At 39.7% G+C, this 13,307-nt stretch overlaps 1 protein-coding gene across 1 annotated transcript in view; it reads right to left on the bottom strand.

Annotated features, from left to right (window-relative positions):
* The window catches only part of hcn4 (hyperpolarization activated cyclic nucleotide-gated potassium channel 4), a 106,232-nt gene extending 96,328 nt beyond the window's left edge, over nucleotides 1-9,904 (bottom strand). Inside the window, exon 1 of the mRNA XM_012868255.3 lies at nucleotides 8,657-9,904. Coding sequence (XP_012723709.2) covers nucleotides 8,657-9,330 — 674 coding nt within the window. The 5' untranslated portion in view covers nucleotides 9,331-9,904. The remainder of the gene's footprint in view (nucleotides 1-8,656) is intronic.
* Nucleotides 9,905-13,307: the final 3,403 nt, after the last annotated feature.

Genomic DNA, 13,307 nt, shown 5'->3' with positions numbered 1-13,307 from the left:
GATTGTGAAGCAGGAAAGACACGCAACATTACATTTGTCAGGTGACCAGAATCAATCACAAATGTGAGCCAGCTGATGTGTTGCCCTGAACAGAAAATGTTGTAAAACGGATTTTCTGCTTGCAAAATCCAAATCAGGTCTAATCAAACAAAGGAGCTTGCCGTCACTTTGTCAAGGTTAAAAAAAATAGTCTCCCTGCTCAATACAAGAAACAGAACGACCGTTTGGGAAAATAAAAGTACCTTAAACGACAAAGGATGAAAACAAATTGTATCCTGAAGGTGTGTACTAATGTTACCCTGTCACATAAGTCTGCCTTGTAAGGGCCACATGCTAGCGCTCATCTTTCCACCCTGCGAGAGGCAACCTTCCACCCTTTGGCCGTGTACATCCTCCCTGGGCTCCCTCCATTAAATAAATTGTGCTGTAATAATCTCTTGGCTCCTAATATTGGTAGATGAGCACAGCAGCCTATTTTGATTACCCCACTTTCAGGCCCAGCCAGAACCAGCTGTAATCCCCATGTTTTGCCCTCGCTACATTAAAGAAGGAATTATTTAATGGATACGGAAAAAGGAAAGGGTGCAATTCATCCTTCGTGCTTCAAAACTGACTTTTTTTCCTTCCCTTTCCATGTAGATTAGCATTGCATGGCGAGAAAATATGGTTCCTGCAAACAATTTGCTGTCTTAACTTTACAATAATCATCAAACTGACCTGTGACTAATTTACCTTAAATACTACCACTACTAAAAAAGGGAAAGGAATCACTATTGCTGCAAAAGAGCATGACGCCCCTCAACGAAAAGGTTGTTCTCCCTGCAAACCAAACAAATCAATAGCAAGATATACTTTCAAGTTAACTGTAATCAACCTGACTGAAACAGCGGATGTTGATCCCATTTGCTCAGAAGCACGAGAAACAGTACAGTAAGTAACCATCCTTGTAGCCATAAGTGTGGTGGTGTAAAAATATATTCTTAAAGGGGATAGCAGCAACGCCCCCCAATGTCTCACAGAATACAAGAACTGACTTTAAAAATTACAAAACTCAGTATATAATATAGAAATGAAAAAAAAAAACAATAAAAAAACTCAGAGGAAAACGTTTTTTTTTTTTTTTTTTTTCATTTAATCCTTATTGTCCTGAAGTAAAGACGCCCTGAGAAACTGATTCATGACCAGAACTGCATGGTTTTAAGCACTGATCGGTGAACAGAAGGTCAGAAACTAAAAGCCTGATTTCTGTTCCAATCAAAAAACGTGCCATGCAAAACTGCGACAAGGCCCCACAGACGACAACATTCCTCGAAGTGAAGGTTGTGACTGAATAAAGGTGACTACGTTAAAGCCAATACATACTCAGTGAAAACAAAGATGTTTCTTCCCCCAGAGCTGCAAGAACAAGAATATAATCTTGCAACCTTGACGTTGGAGGTCTTGCTGCCAGTTCTACTCATGGTTTCAGGGCAGAATTTGTTTCTTACAAAATATACAACAAATATTGTTTGCTAAGTGGCCAAAAAACAAAAAAACAAATGCTGCAGTGATAGGGACACATGAGGACTTCCCCAGGAGTTCTGCACTTAACTTCTTGTACAGTGTTTAAAGTCCTGGCAAGGAGGAACCTGTCATGGTGTTTGTTAAAGAGACCCCTGTGCAGGCAAGAACTAGAGACAACAGGTAATGATTTAAACGGTTTATTGAAAATTAATGTTTCTTCTGAGTTTGGGAGTGGGTTCCGGGTCCACACTGAGGGGAGGTAAGTGAATATTGTACGATGTGTTGTTTAATAATACATGGAATAATAATGGAGAGGAGTTGAGTCCTTCTGTTATTGGAGTGGAGGAGGATCCCAGGGGAGAGATGAGCATACCCACAGGGACTGAGGTTGTCTGTTTCCTTGTTGCAGAGGGAAGATGGTGAGTCCAACGGAGTGGTGGAGGATGGACAGGCAGGTGAGTAATGATAGGTGTGGAGAGATCCAATCAGCAGATCCAGGGAAGAGTGACTAGAGGAGCAGCAAGGCAGAGAACTGTAGACCAGAGGGAAGGCTGAGAACTGGAGCATGGGGTTCTTTCTGGAAGGAGGACACAAGAAGTAAGCTTGGGAAAATAAGTTAAAGCGCAACAGATAACAAGAGGCCTGATTACCACTCTGCGAGTAAGAACAATCTGGCATCTGCCTCTGAGATCCCCTCCTCTTTATGCTCCTCCTTATTGGCATGAACAAGCTCCAGCTGCAAGGGCACACCTGCTAGTCATACCCTGCAATCAAAGAAGGTCAGGCACGTAGACACACACACATATGCGCACACACACACACACACACACACACACACACACACACACATCCCTGCATACAGCCCTGTGGATATGACACAACATCGTTGTTGCCACCTCAAGTGAAAGAGGAACTTTCTCTGTTCTAGCGGGGTATGTACAGCCCATCCCAGTTATGGCCAAAGATATTTTGAGTATCTGTGAGATGTTTAAAATTTAATACAGATGACGTAGAAAACCTGTAAGAAGCTTCTAGAAGGGAAAATGTAATTTCTAAAGAGACATATCAGCTGCTCCTTTGGGCTGCTACTTTAAAACAGGCTGTAAGACTTCAGTAGCTAACAGGAGGCTGAGAGTATTAAAGCAAAGTTGCTTTGTTCTATCCTTTTGAAGAGTCCAAACCTGTCGTCAAACACGCAAGATTTGGTCTTTTGAAAATCTCACACTCAAGGCTAGAGGTACTAAACAGGGTATGCACATAAAAGCATATCAAACATGCAGCTCGCCAATATGGAATGCTAAGGACAGTTTGAAATATTAACTCTGTTATCCTGTTGTCTTTGTTTTGAAATAATCATTATATTGCGTTTAACTGCAAAGCCGTGTAAAACAAACTCAAAGACGGGTCTTATAAATAACTAATGAACGGTTACAAAAGGAAGTCTTCTTAGGGCTCCTGTGTGGTTACAATGAATGAATAAATGAATGATTAAACAATTAACACAGCTTTTTGCTCATATACTGAGTTGGACGCTGGTATTTCTACTGAGATGATCTTCAAGAAGAAAAATCAGTATCTTGTGATATGGTTGAGTCTTTTTTTTTATGGTTTGGAAAGAAAAATGTTACAAAGCTATGATCTTGTCTTAGGAGTAAATGAGATGTTGCAATGCTATTTAATTGATATCTATGTATCTATGTATCTATCTATCTATGTATGTATGTATCTATCTATCTATCTATCTACATAAATACACACACACACACACACACACACACACACACATATATATATATATATATATATATATATATATATATATATATATATATATATATATATATATATATATATATATATAAATGCCTAGAGAACTGTACTTTTTTGTAGATTTTTGGGATTTCTTTTTTTTTTTTAAATAATGATTTTATGTTGCCATAAATAATTTTACTTTCAACAACGATCTGTTTGTTTTTTATAGTTCTGAAACAGATATAGGAATCAGCTGAAATTTTAATCATCTGGTAGAGTGTCACAAAATGACAATTTCTCAAACTCTTTCTCTGTAATGTATCTCTATTTTAGCTAAATATATTCTTAGGGAACAAAAGTTAAATTGTATTTCTAGCAGAAATAACACTTTGATGTGAGAGGATAGAAGGGTTGCTTTGACTGCTGTGAAGGGATTCAATTGACTGACAGCTGGCAACAACATTAAGTTTGATCGAGCGTTCTCTGAAAAAAAAAAAAAAAAAAAAAGTTGCAATGTGCAAAATTTCCGCTTCAATCTCTCCTGGGAAATTCAGAGGACTTTCAAGCAGATGTGTCCTCTGGGCTATGTATCACATAATAATTAAAAGGCTCTTCACGATTAGAGGGCTGCATCCTAGTATTGGGCTACATCGTTTGTCTAGAAACTCTACACAAAGCGTTTGGTCTGGACATAATCCACTCAAAAGGCTCTGTGCAAACAGGTAGAAAAATAACAATCACCTGCTTTTCATCATGGAAATGTATCCTGTGTTGAAGGGATATCATTCTGCTAATCACACACTAACATAATGATAGTAGCTGCAGCGGCATTCGTTTTTTTAAATTATATTTTCCTTTTGTAAGACTTTTAATGCATTGTTTACGATCATGCTGAATATTATTATGTATATCAGTAATGGTGGTAATAAGAATTCATTTCATATTGTTTATGTTGAGTCCCTCAACTTGTACTGATCGTTTTTTTCATTCTAATCTACTGCGTGATTTTCTTTTGAAGTTAAAATGTTCAGCAATGATTTGGAAACAGGACTGAGGCTCTAAAGCAAATCTATCTGGTAAAAATGTTCAGACAGTTATTGGGTAAACAATAAAATAAGAACAATAAAAATAAGAAGTTAGATGCATGATGCCTATTGAGACGTATGAGCACAAACAACATTGAAACAGTAGATATAATAAATTGTAAAGCTGAAAGGGGGTCTGCATTTATTTATTAGAGAAGGAACGTGTGAAGGTACGCACTGAACTCGTGTAAAGTATTTCCCATGTAGACCATTCAGCCAGTAGCTTCGTTGCACTCTTAATTTTATTTGGTGTTGTAAAAGCAATCCTCTGCTTAACTGACCACATCTGCTCACAGTAAGCAGTTTGTTAGGACACCGAAGGAGGCAGTTCTGCTCTGAAACTGGAATCCAGGCCGTAGATTAGATTATGATGCCATTTTAATCTGCTTTTTCCTCTTGCAAGATACGATGCCCCTCCCCGGCTTCTTAGCGTTACACAAAACTTGACAAGAGGAGATTTTGCTGAACTCCGCCACGCTGATGACTCTGTGATTCCTTGTGACACTCTAATTTGGGCTTATGGAGCCAGAACTTTAATGCAGACATGGAAATAGAACTTTCTCACTGAGACCTTTCTCCTCTTAGGGTCTAATATAGATAGCCCTCCCATCTTTTTGGGAACTCTAATTGTAGTTATCTTTTTGGCCTCTTTTTTTTCTGATAAAGAGGAAAGAAATTAGCAAAGAAGCAGATTATTTTTCTTGACTTGAGTTTTAAATATTACATCAAACATAAGACTACTGTCAGTTCTGTTGTCATTCTTAAATTTTTTGAAATAATGAGTAATAAATACTTTTTTTGTAGATGAAATGAGTCAGATTAGTCAATTCTTACACAAAACAAACTGGTCATCACATCTAGTACTTCAAAGTGATTTAAAAATACAGTGATGAGTGACTAAAATAGTCAAAATATCCATTTTGGGGATAAGTAGTATTCGTCCAAAACAAAGGCAAAACTTGTTTTCTCTTTAAAACTTTCTCCTGCAGAACACAACTTGCAAAGAAATTTACACAAAGCATCTGTTTCACTAAATGTGGCGCTGAACAGGGTCCTCTATTAGGGATGTTGCTCGAGGACACTTAAAATCCAGAAGCTGGTGCCAAATCTCTGACCTTTCAGTATCATGACAGGCTCCCCATGCCCCAAATCACCCTTCCTCATGACATTTAGAAAAGTGAGCAAAGGAACAGATGGTGACGAAGAAGACATAACCAGCTGGGAGGAGCGCAGGCAAACGGGCAGAACATGTTTTACGCTTCTTTGATGCAGTGACATGTCCACGCTTTGAATTTTTAAATATTAACATTAATCTCAAATGGGCTGTAGAGGCTGAGGCTTGTTTATCAGAGAAAAGAAAACAGAAAAAACCCAGAATCAGCATGGTCAGATAGTCGATGTGAAAATAGTTGGAGATTGGGTACTTCAAGGAAACGGCTCCAATAACTCTAGTCATGACTTAAAGTCTTAAGATATACTGAAATGATGTCTTCCTCTTGTTGATCCATATCTGGAATTGCTTCTATATTTATCATCTGCTTTCTTACTATGTCCTGTTCAAGTATCCATGCCCCTTAAATCTTTCCACATCTTGCCATGTAGCAACCACACATTTTTGTGTGCTTTCTTCGGATTTTGTGAAATACACCAACTAGGCCTGAGGCATATTTGTGAGGATGAAGGTAAGTGCAGCATAGTTTCCAATACAAAAGGAAACAATATTGCACTTTCACAACTGACAGCATCCCTTTTGTACATATAAAACAACAAGACAAACAAAACCTATTTATATATGTGTGAGCACTGTAACTAAAGTCAAATTCCTCAATTATGCTCAAACATGGGCAAATAAAGATGCTTCTGATTCCAATAAAAGTCTGAAAAAAAAAGTGATGTGCATTTATATTCAGCCCCCTGAGTCAACACATTGCCGAAAAAACTTTGGCTGCAATTTTAGAAGCAAGCCTTTTGGGGCATGTCTCTGCCAGGTTTGTATTATAGAGACTGAAATTTCTCCCAATTTTTCTTTTGAAAGTAGCTCAAGCTGCGTCAGACTGGATAGGCGCATCTGTAAACAGCTTCATGCCTTGCCAAAGAGTCTCAGCGGGATTTAGGTTGGCACGGTAAGTCGATCTAACACACAAATGAACTTCAATCTAAACCATTTCATTGTAGTGCTGGCTGTACTTTTACGGTCACTGGCTTGCTAAATGGTAAATTTTTTTCCCCCCAGTCTCCAGTCTTTTGCAGCCTCCAACAGGTTTTCTTCCTGGATCGCCATGTATTCAGCTCTGTCTATCATTTCATCAGCTTTGACCAGCTTCCCTGTCTCTTCTGAGGGAATGCTTCCCCACAGCATGAGGCTGTCATTGCCATGTTTACCCGTGGGGAGGGTGCATTCGGGGTTTTTGTTTTCTGTCACACGTAGCGTTTTGTAGATTTGTAACTGTGCAATGCTCTCTCCATTTTTTCTTGATGAATTCAAAAGTGAATTCCACCAGCCTCACGCAGTCTGAACTATCCATGGTTGCTGGCGGGGTGGGGTGGGGGGTTTGCTGGGTGTGTCTGCAGGTGCCTATCTATAACACAGAGAGAAAGCTACCTAATGTGCTTGTTTTTGTACTTTGACAGAAAGCAGGAGTACCAGAAGAGAAATTGCAAACTTCATGAAGACAGACCCAAGATCTGAATCAAAACAGCAGACTTTCTTGCTGACAAATATTTTCTTTTAGAAAATGTACAAAATCATTAACAACGCACGGCAATTAGCAAAGTAAAAGAGAGCTGGAATTGCACGCCACACTTTTCAGATTTTTTTTTAACCTGTAAAAAACTTTTGAGAACCATGTGACCGTTTCAAATTCTTTTCTTCCACTTGAGATGTTTCAATTGCTTCATGTTTATCTATTGTATAAAATTCAAACACACTGTTTATGGTTGTATATTGATGGAAAAGGAAAAAGATGTAGAGGGGGGGGGGGGATACTTTTGCAAGGCACTACAATCTACACACATACTGTTCAAATAAAAGTAAAATCCTCACCTCAGCCTCTCAGCTTTGGGTCACTAAACATCCATTTTTAAAAACATGTTTAAGCAGAAAACACCTAGAGACGTCAGATAGATGTATCTGTTTTCTATTCTCAGAACAAGGTTATCTTGCCCTACTGATAAACACTCCAGGTTTATGATCAGCTTGCCATCCTTTTGAAGCTTGGTGTTCAGTTTTTATACGGCAGGATGCACAAATTTGATACGCATTACAACATCATTGCAAATTAATCAGATGAACCTGACAAATTAGACATCAATGTCATGAAAAGGGACAATATAAGACAACATGCATGTTTTTATGAAATAAATAACTGCAAATTTCTATTGAATATGACAAGGTTCAGTATTTACAGCTTAAACATAGCCTATTGTGGAGATATATTTTTGTTTTACCCAAAATGTGCTTGATTTCAAGAAAAATAAAAATATTATACACTTTCTTTTAAAAGCAGATAATTTTAGGAATCCCTCTCCAGTAAAATTGTGCATCGACATTATTGTAAAGTGCGTGTAATCTACCAAGTTGTGCAGAATTCTAACTAAAATACAGATAGCGAGGATTTGGTGCAAGTCCTATCTCCATATGGGGAAGAACAGCTGAGATAAGGCTAATCATGAACCCAAGGACACTAAACAACAGAGGAAAAACCTGCAGAGCATTTCTCTGACCTCCACTGTTCAGGTTTCCTGAACAATTTGTTACTGCAGAGGAGATTACTGTTTAATACCAATACAACATATAAATTTAAATGAAACACAGTGATTCAGACAAAGGGTACAGAAACAAGAAATAATAATGAGAAATGTTGGCCTTTATGTGGAACAAATGCTTCAAATATTTCCTCTCATCTTTGGCACATGATTAAAAATAATCTACAAATTGTTTTGCCACATAACCATGTTAAACAAATGCAGTTTGTTGGACTCGTTATTTTATATGTGCATATACCAATTAGAATAAAGAGATGTTTTGCTGTTCCTTGTTGATGCAATTCGGAATACAGCAAAAGTCAGCTGCCTTATTGTTACAGGGCTTGTTTATAACTATGTGTTTTAGAGAGATAAGTGTGAAAGTGTTTATTTTTCAGCATGGAAATAGCGCAACCCTGAATTTAAGAATGAACGCGTTCCACCTGGATTAATGGATCCCCCAGTAGTCTGAAGAAACAGGCAAAACAAACATCTGGGCCTGCGCAAGGCACCGACGTTAAAGCCTCATTTCCAACCGTGGCAGAAGAGCAAACGAGGAGTCAGAAATTTACCTGAAATCGCTGTATGGGTGAATTATCCAAAACCCGGCCGATTTGACTCGCTCTTGCTCCCGTTCGACCGCCTTCTCACTTCCGAACATCCTCAGGGAGAACTTGTTGACCCCCGGTTGAAGCATCGCTCCCAGCTGCCTGTGGATGAACCCGGCTTGATACAACCCAGCGTCGTCCGGTAGAATCTGATCGATGCCATCCAACTTTATAAAACCCGCCTGCTGGTCTGGAGGGTCGGTTTGGGCGCCACCGCTGGCGCCCAGCGCACCTTCGTCCGGCTGCTCGTCGCCGATCACCCCAGGGGGGCTCTCCTCGCTCGGGGTGACATCCCCCTCGGTGATGAGGCGTCTCGCCTCGGCCGAGTCTGAGTCGTGCACATGCCGACTGGTGATGGACGAGAGGCTGCCGCGAAACCTCCGGCAGTCCCCGTTTGAGCTGGTTTTCAGTGGTCTCCCCATGTCCGTCTCCATGATCACAGATTCCCCACTTTTGGTCTCGCCGATGCCTTTGCAGCTTACCCCAGAGGTCGGCGACGGCAGAGGCTTCAGCCTAATGCTCTTCCTCCGGGTGTCCTTGTCTGCGTCTTCTCCTTCCCCCATTATGGATGCTTTCTGTCCAATGTGCTGTGGCAAACTGTAGAGCCTTTTACGCATGGATGAGTGCAACCTGTCCATTATGACATTGAGACGCAGTGGGGGAAATTAAATAAACCCAGGGTGTAGTGTAACGAAAACAGCCAGCATCCCCGCGCCCCGCATCTGTTTGTGAGAGCGATTAGACTGGAGCTAATCTGAATCCCTGGAATCCTGCTACACATGACAAGAAGCGCCGTGACTCCACTGAAACAGACAACAGACGCTCGGTCTGACAATTAAACTACCTGACTGCTTGCATATGTCCTCACGCGCAACCCGGGCGGTCTGCTTGGCCACTGCGTCCTCGGTGTGCATCTTTGTGGCGCTCCGACATTGTGCGCAAAAAAGTGGAAAGAACTGCCTGAAAGTCACCTTAGCGTGACACGCGAAAGAGGTGCGGGCGGACGTCGGGGAGGGAGACCGGGGAAAGGTCATGCGCGACGGAGGATGCTCTCCTAACCAGAATCCCCCCCTGTCAAGCGGCCGCCAGAGCGACGTGACAAAATCACGCAAAATACAGTGTGAGCGTTCCAAGGAGAGCTGACATCACTGATCCACAGTCAGGATGCGTTTTTTGGTGAATTGTGAATATTCATGCTGCTGATCTATTGGGTTGCCATAGGAGCGAGAACTGCAAATAAGCTCGGCCCACCTTGTTTAAAGGGGAAACGCTCTCCCCATTCTTAAAACGCAACCCCGTTAAGTTAAGTCCACAGGTAGCCTGGCGAGCCCTTTGTTCCAGCCTGCCGCCGGGTTCGCTGGGAGAGAGCCGAGTCGGTTTTAGTCTAGTTTTTCGCTCTAATCTGCTGCGTGAATTTTCTTTTGAAGTTGAAATGTTCAGCAAGGATTTGGAAACAGGCTCTCGTCGAAAGAGGTTGGGTGTATACCTCAATACAACATGATAATAAAAGTATTTTGCATGACAAGTTGAACACCTGTAATGAAAGGGAAAGGTAATATTTTAGAGGAAAAAACCCTGACCATGTGGAACATCCAAATGAAATCTGCCTTTGTATTACTTATCCAAATAGAACATGTATTTTAAAAGATGTATTTTTATTATTTGATTAATTTAAGATCAGCGTTCTTGAAAAAAAAACTGAAAAATAACTATAAAATAGTCGACTGACACAAAAAGCTGGGTTCAGTCACTCTGTTAACTGATCATCCTTAAGATGCTTCTGTAATTAGATGCATCTCTGCTCAGAACATGGGGTCTGGCTGCTGACATTGTACATCAGAGTAAAAACCAGAAAAAGAAGTCACAGGACTTGTTTGGAGACCTGAAAAGGCCTGATTGTGACAAAGCACACATCTAAGGAAGGATACATAAAACACATTGGCAGCTTTTAATCTCCATAAAAGTACAGTGGTGTTCATCATTTGGAAGTGGGAGAAGTTTGAACTAAACTTTCTGTAGTTATGGCTGGCCAAAATGGAAATGATGCCCTTAAGCAATCGTGGTGGAAGGATTTTGGTCAGAGAAGTGACCAAGAACCCACAGCGTCCTGCTACGGAGACAGAAACCATCCAGAAGGTCATCCAGGTAGAGTGGCCAGACCGAAGTCATTCCTCACTAAATTAAGATGGCAGCTAGCTCACATTTTACCAAAAAGCTCCTTGAAGATTGTCAGACCAAAATTCAACTTCCAGTCTAATGAAACCCAAACAGTAAATGTTGGTCTGAGCTTCAAGCAATATGTAGAAAAACAGTCACTGCTCCTCACCTGGTAGACACTATTCCTGCTGTTAAGCATGGAGATGCCATGCTTGACACACTCATACTTGTACCCCTTGTTTTAATTCCAAAATCAATAATAAACCCAGAATGCTTTGTGGAATCAGAATATGACAGGAGTTGGAGACCTACTACTAATACTACTAATGTAGTCATTCATTCCAGGCTAAAAACATAAAAATATTTGCTTCTAAACTCATTATTTCAGCACAAAAATAAACACTTTGTCAGTAGAAGCCCAATAGTGAATGAGGAGGTTATTTTTTATCCAGCACCAAACACCATGTGAGACTATCCTTGAACAGAAGTCTGTATCTATACAGTGCCTTTTAAACAACAGATATTTCACATTTTACAAACACAAACTTGCCTATATCTTATTGGGATTTTATGTGAAAGACCAGCAAAACGTAGCAAATAACTTGGAAATGAAAGGATACATGGCTTTGAAAGTTTTTTTTTTTTTTTTTACAAAGCCAAATCTGAGAAGTGTGGGATGCAAATTTATTCTGCCCCTCGTGTTAGTTGTTTGTAGAACCAGACTTCACTCTAATTACGAATGAAAGCCTTTTGGGGTTTGACTTTACAAGCTTTGCAGAAATAGAGGCTGATATTTTTACTTTTCTTTCCTCTCCAAAAAATTCAAACTCATTCACGCTGGAGGAAGAGTCTCTGTGAGCAGCAATTCCCTTGCAACATATTCTCAACTGGACTCAGGTCAAAGCTTTGTCTGACCCCTTCTAACACCTGAGTATGCTTTGAACTAAACCAGCTCTGGTTGTATTCATAAGGTCATGTTCTGCTGAGAGATGAACCTCTGCCCCCCCACCACACACAAAAAGTGAACCAGGGCAACTTGTCCAGTTTATGTTAACATTTCATTTACAGTTCACACATACAAACTTGTTTGTTGGGCTAAATCGATTTTTTCTTGTAAACATTGTGTACTTGTTTAAGTTGTCTTAGTAAAATTTACTCAAATAGAAGAACATCTGCTCAGAAAAGAGAACAGTTGGTCCTACTCAAAAAAAAAAAAAAAAAAATCTTCAATTTGAGTAAATTTTACTTAGACAAATTTACTGTGTATTGTTACCACTACAAACAACCACTATGTGTTACCTGAAAATTAAATGTTAACATCGGTGGAAAACTGTCCTAGTTTACTTTTTTGAGTGTATCATGTCATTTGAAGTCTCTGGTTTGCCAGTCAGCTTGATGTATCTTTCCATCAATTCTGCTCAGGTTCCTTGTGTCCATTAGGGAAAAGATATCTCTGCAGCATGATGCTGCCACCAGCATGTTTCAAGAAAGTCTTGTACCCACCTTAAAAATTTACTCCAACTCACCTCAGCTGGACGCCACATTTACTGCTTGCTGTTGTCTTTATGACTGTTGTCATTTCAGCTTTTAACTTTTTGCTCTCTCTCTCTTTTTTCTTCATAGTAGGTACACCTGGTCTGACGTTCTGTTAACCTCAGTCCAGGGAAGACAGATCACCCGCTATTACCATCTAATGTAGAACAGATTACTAGATCAATGTGTGCTTCTGTGCTTTTTTGTCTCTCTTGTTGTGTCTCTGCTCTGTTGTCTGTAACCCCCAGTCGGTCGAGGCAGATGACCGTTCATACTGAGCCCGGTTCTGCTGGAGGTTTTTCCTTCCCGCTAATGCAGAGTTTTTCTTTCCACTGTCGCTTCATGCTTGCTCAGTATGAGGGATTGCTGCAAAGCAATGTACAATTCAGACAACTCTCCCTGTGGCTCTACGCTTCTCCAGGAGTGAATGCTGCTTGTCGGGACTTTGAAGCAATCAACTGGTTCCCTTTTATAGAACATTTTTGACCAATCTGTATAATATGATTGAATTTGACTTTGTAAAGTGCCGTGAGATGACATGTTTCATGAACTGGCACTATATAAATAAAATTGAATTGAATTAAATTGAATTTATCTTGCATCTAAAATCCTAATAAAAGACATTAAAGTTTGTGGTTTTGATGTGACAAATTAAATAAAAGATTAAACTTTTTCAAGTTTCACTGATTTGCCAGTAAAAAAAAATTATTATTACAATAAATAAATAAATAAATGTTGTATGCCTGAAATATGTGCATATTAAAAAAAAAAGATTTACTCAAATAAAGAAATGTTTATGAATTTTGGAATAACGTGGTAGATAGCACAACAACGAGCACAATGGTGAATTTACAAACCTGATTTTCAGTTGTAAAATTGTAAAGAGCGATTTTACAGGTATCAAGGGAACAAGATGAGATGAAAT

Source organism: Fundulus heteroclitus, chromosome 4, assembly GCF_011125445.2.
Source record: "Fundulus heteroclitus isolate FHET01 chromosome 4, MU-UCD_Fhet_4.1, whole genome shotgun sequence".
Taxonomy (NCBI): domain Eukaryota; kingdom Metazoa; phylum Chordata; class Actinopteri; order Cyprinodontiformes; family Fundulidae; genus Fundulus; species Fundulus heteroclitus.
Note: the sequence above shows the minus strand (reverse complement) of the source record. Positions and strands in the feature narration are given on the sequence as shown.